At 36.4% G+C, this 5,620-nt stretch overlaps 1 protein-coding gene across 2 annotated transcripts in view; it reads right to left on the bottom strand.

Moving 5' to 3' along the window:
* Positions 1-696: 696 nt before the first annotated feature.
* LOC107754267 (angiopoietin-1-like) overlaps positions 697-5,620 on the bottom strand; it is a 55,891-nt gene continuing 50,967 nt past the window's right edge. For both annotated transcript variants that reach the window (XM_016570646.1, XM_016570647.1), the window contains exon 9: positions 697-1,329. In XM_016570646.1, coding sequence (XP_016426132.1) covers positions 1,166-1,329 — 164 coding nt within the window. In that variant the 3' untranslated portion in view covers positions 697-1,165. The remainder of the gene's footprint in view (positions 1,330-5,620) is intronic.

Here is a 5,620-nt window from a genome sequence, read left to right as displayed (position 1 = left end):
CCTACGATTGCTACAAATAAACTTCATGTAGAAATAAAACTTAGAAGCTTACCTGACTCCATATATGAAAGCATTTCCTTTCAATAATACAGTCATTCAGAATTATTAAACACTTCTGCAAACCTATGGTCTTAGGTTCAAAGGTAAATTTAAAATAAGTTCATCCAAGCTTGTCTGTAAGAGTAACACTGCTTTTGACAAGAGCTGCAACATACAAATGCAAAACAATCCTAATATGACAAATTCTCCTAAGACAATATGGTATGAATGAATTAACATCATTATATGTATCATACTGCACCAGTACCATATGTGCCATTGGCTTTACTCCATTGGCTGTAACGATGATTAATATTAGATCAATATTTTTATGGTACTATCATTAATAGCTGTGATCTTTGGCATGCATTTCAACATTTTATGCCAAGTTATGATGTGCTTAAAAGGTCACCAAAATTCAAAGCCAATAATAATATGCAGTTTGCACAATCAATACAGTCAGGCTGGAGGACGGATGTGCTATTCTTTGCCGAAAATGTCCCTTGCATGTGTACCCTGCATGCTATGGTTTTCTTCACTTTGACAGGAATAATGTACAAAATAATAATAATAATAATAATAATAATACAAATAATATACTGGGATAAAAAAAAAGAGTAAAAATGTGAAGTATCATAACCCAAATATAATTGTGCAACACGTTTGTATTAAACATTAATAGGCCCTTTTAAGATATTGAAGGACATTCAAGCTGCTTTAAATACACTTGGAGACACGAAAGCCAGATGAGCACAGGGTGATTGCTAGGCAATGCAGCCCAGTCCGCTACCATCAAAGGTGATGTGCCTGCCTCAGCAGTCCACAGGTCCTGAGTGACAAGTGAATGGCACTTGAATTCATACCTCTGATATTTAAAAATAAAAGCCCAGCCAAGTCAGCTCCTGCCCTAAATTCCCAAAGAGCATGCCATCTCCTATGTAGTCCCATAAAGGTGATAGGACAGCCCCTTATTCACAGGATTCCTGTTTCCTGGAGAGGTGTTATCTCAAAAGAATGCTGCATTATCCAAAAGACAAGCAGCTAACCACTTATACAGCGTTACCTGGTAATGTCATGGGCCAAAAAGTAACACTTTTCCAAAACATTTTGGGCTATTTGTGGAGAACTACGCAAAGTCGGCCGGTCGGATCATCATGACAGTGGATCGGAGAGAGTAGCTGGGGCCTTTGAAATAGTGCCACTTGATTCCATTGAATTTTCCAACATGTTGGCCTTGTCTGTAGTACACCCCGTTCAGGTTGGATGGGCCACAGGCATCGTACCACCATCCTAAAACACAAACATTTACACGTTTATACGGTTATATATAGTCAGTATTGCATTATTCTGAAAGAACGCTAACAAATGCAATACCACACAATATAAATCATATATAAATTGTAACAGTCATTTTAATTACTTTTCTTATAAAAATATAACCATATCACATAAAAAGCCACTTCTAACTGCTCTGCGTTAAGTAAGTTTCTGAAACTAGGTGCCTAAACATTAGTGCTTCTATTTGTGTGATACTATTTTGGTGATTATTTTATATGATCAGCTATTTTTATTGCTGACAGTCTAGTAGTGTATTCGACAGGCTATGTAGGCAACTCTGAAGCTGGATCCAACAGTATGCAGGTGCTATGTGGTCACTGTGGTATAGGTGAGGAGTGAGTGGAACGGTGACCTTTAAAGTATTCAGGGAAAGAGGATATAAATACTTGAAGGAAACATAGAGAAAATAGGATGTGCCAATCACATTGTTAAACATAATTGTTTAATAATAACAACAACTGATTTTTATGTTTGAGAAGTCTCTTCTGTGGATTTCGATGTTATTTCTGTTCATGCCTGCCTTGACAGATGTGCTTTTAATAGCATGTCCCTCATACTGAGGGATGACCTGATATGATGGGCTTGAAATCTCCCAAAATGAAAATCATGTCATCATTTACTCATCTTTATGTCTTTTAAAAGCTGTATGACTTTCCATGGAACACAACAGTAGTTATAGTAAAATGTTCATGTTTTTTTTTCCATACAATGAAACTGAATGATGACCACGGCTTCAAAGCAAGATTTTTAGTTCAACAACTTTTTTTTCAGCAGATTTCAGTCTGCTCCTCACATACTGTAAAGCTTTCATATGGTTTCATAAGACTAAAAATATAGCTATAAAAAATAATATTATGATGCTTTTTGGCCATTTTTGGAGCTTGACAGACCTTGGTCCCCCTCCATTTTCACACTTTACACACAAAAAAGAAACTTTTATGGGTTTGAAACAACATGAGGACAAATTAATTATATTTAAAGCTGGAATACTGCATTTTGCCTCCAAGTCTTATCATTTAATTACTAAAAACACTGCAGAAAACAACAATACTGCAAATATAGTTATTTTTATCTATCATATATATATATGACTCTGGCCGTTCAAACCAGGTTTGTGACAGGACATTTTAGTATTTTAAGTATGTTAATCAGTATGTTAAGACTAAGAGCACTTTAAAATAAACATTTAATTGTTAAAATTGGGAAAATTATTTGTAGATGGCAAGGAAAGACAACATTAACTTTGAAATTACTAGTTAGCTTTGTTTCCTTCTCATGATGACAGCGTTTTTAGTTTGTTTTAAGCAAAATATAAAAATGGTCCAGACTTCAATAGGAAAACTCTGAACCCCAATACAGTATCTTTTCTGTCACATGGCCTTCTGCCTTACATATGTATCTAAATGTAAAAAATAATAATAGCTTGATAAAACATCTGATCTTATCTCTTAATATTCATATCTAATATTCATATACCCTATATTTTGTTTTAGCTTTATTTAAATGACCAAAAAGTATTTTTTATAGTTTTAGTTAACAATAACAACTCTGAGTCACTGTACAACTTCTCTGTGCATTAAATACAATTCATCTGGCCTGTTGATTTAATTAGACACGTACACACAAAATGTGCCCACAGAGTGCATGTTTTGGCATGTCTCATTCCCATGAAGAACTTGAGCTTCACTTCACAGGCTCAAATGCCAGAGAGATCTGTGACATTTTAACAGCCGTCCGTGAGCCAAATACGCTGCCCTTTGTCACGGCTCTCACTGACGCAGTAAACTGATTGGATGCTGATTCTACTTGTTACTATGCTTTCGCATCTCAGGCCTACAGCTGGCCAGTGTCCTTGGTTGTCTCTAGGGTATGTGTTTTATAGGCTTGTTAACCACACTGCATATAACAAGAAATGAGGCAACAGAATGATAAAAGTTTGATTTTATGATATAAACCAGAGCTGGAACCAATATGTCTTTCATTAAAGCACTTACGCTACAGAATTTATAGGGTTCTATTTCGAGACTGACAATTTCAAACATTTCCGCACTGTTTTTTCATTAAAAATCTTTCAGTGCGACAGTACTCCGTTTTATTAATTGCATTGCTCAAATCCCCTTACACATACAGCAGATTTATGCATGTCATCCTACTGTAAGGCTCACATTTATTCTCATCCTGATATTAAATGTCGCAGAGATAAATCACTGTAAGGGCCTCATTTAGCATTTGGCCACCAAGGACGGAGAAGGTGACGGCAGATTCGGGTGGACTGGATCTCTCTCGATGTCTGGTTTATTAAATGATGCACAGTGATTTGAGACCTGAGAGCTTCCTGTATGAAAAGCAAAAGTTGTCTGTGGTCTGCATCCACTAGGAGAGACTGTGGGAGTCCTATACAGACCTACAGATACTTGGTGCTCAGCCCATTCTGGTAGACTCCTCACAGGATGTGAAAGTCCACAAAGACATCATGCTCAAAGCTTTATGCAGTTCCTCTGCCAAAAAGAACGCATGGGGTGGTCCTATACACAGCAGTTAGCTGTGCACATAGACATAGACAGTGTTTAGACTGGAACTTAATGTCTGCACACTTCACAAAGGTCTTAATTCACAATGGGACAAGAGTGTATGTAGAGCGTAACATTCTAGTAGCTCTTAGTAGTTTATTTGAATTATTTATTTTTTACTGAATAATTCATGCCGTTCGGTAAAATTAGCAGTTCTTAAACGTCAGCTTAAGTTTTGTTGATCTGAATAGAACACTTTACAGAAATACTGTGTCTACAGCACAAAACATTTAGAGTGATCAGTGTAATTTTGATTCCTGAACAAATGACTCTTATGAATCAGTTCTTATTAATGAATCAAAAGATTTGATTTAGATGAGTACACTGAGGTGGTTACCTCATATATAAGTTTTTGTGAGATGGTGTGTGTACCTTCTAAGGCTGTTACCATATATAATAATAATAAGCCATGGTTTAATAAGGAAATTAAAAAATTATGGAGGGAGAAGCACAAGGCATTCAAGAGTGGGGATAAAGAGCTTTATAAAATGATCAAAGGCGACTTTGAAAAAGCTGTTAAAAAGGCAAAAGGAAATTATAAGTGTACGTTAGAAAATAAGTTGAAGATCAATGACACTTATGGTGTATGGAAAAATCTAGAGCAGATCACGGGCTATAAGATAAAATCTCAAGTCATCTCTGATGATATTACATTGCCTGATGAACTTAATGCGTTCTACAGTCGCTTTGAAAATACAATGGAGGGACAGGTTGGTCAGCCGACGCTGCCCTCCTGGTCCTGTATTATAAGCCCTCCTTTTAAAATAGAGGAATATGAAGTCAGGAATCTGCTGCGGAAGCAGAACAGCAGAAAGGCAGCAGGCCCTGACTCCATATCATCTGCAACATTGAAGTGGTGTGCGTTCATCCTTGCCCCAGTATTCACCGATATATTCAACTGGTCGTTAAGAGTATGCAGAGTCCCAGCATGTTTTAAAGCAGCTGTTATAATTCCAGTGCCAAAAAAGTCGAATATTAGTTGCTTAGATGATACAGACCAGTGGCCCTAACTTCAGTTGCTATGAAAATCTTTGAGCGATTGGTGCTTAGGTATCTAATTTCTAAAATCTGTCTGGATTCTCACCAATTCGCCTATAAGACTAATAGGTCGGTTGATGATGCTGTGGCTCTGTGTATCCATTCAATTTTGCAACACCTTGAAGCCCCTAATACTTATGTCAGAGTCCTTTTTGTGGACTATAAATCGGCATTTAATACAATTATTCCAGTTAAACTTTTTGATAAGTTAAAGCAATTGGGGATTCAACACTCCCTTGCTTTTTGGATTTTGGATTTTTTGCAGAACAGAACACAAGTAGTTAAAATTAATAATATACTTTCAAGTCTCAAAACAATTAGTGTGGGGGCCCCACAAGGATGTGTGCTGTCACCATTATTGTACTCTGTATACACTAATGATTGTGTTTCACATTGTAAATCAGTGCAAATTTTTAAGTTTGCAGATGATACTACATTGATTGGTTTAATAACAAATAATAACGAATCGGACTATAGAAGGGAGGTTTCTACACTGTTCGAATGGAGTTGTACTCATAATTTGAAGGTGAATGTCCTAAAAACAAAGGAAATGGTGTTTGATTTCAGACGGAAGACAAATGCTGTTTTGCCATTGACTATTAATGGTCAGGACATTGAAAATGTTCAATGTTTTA

The sequence above is a fragment of the Sinocyclocheilus rhinocerous genome, unplaced genomic scaffold (assembly GCF_001515625.1).
Source record: "Sinocyclocheilus rhinocerous isolate Xijiao unplaced genomic scaffold, SAMN03320098_v1.1 scaffold262, whole genome shotgun sequence".
In the NCBI taxonomy this organism is placed as follows: Eukaryota; Metazoa; Chordata; class Actinopteri; order Cypriniformes; family Cyprinidae; genus Sinocyclocheilus; species Sinocyclocheilus rhinocerous.
Note: the sequence above shows the minus strand (reverse complement) of the source record. Positions and strands in the feature narration are given on the sequence as shown.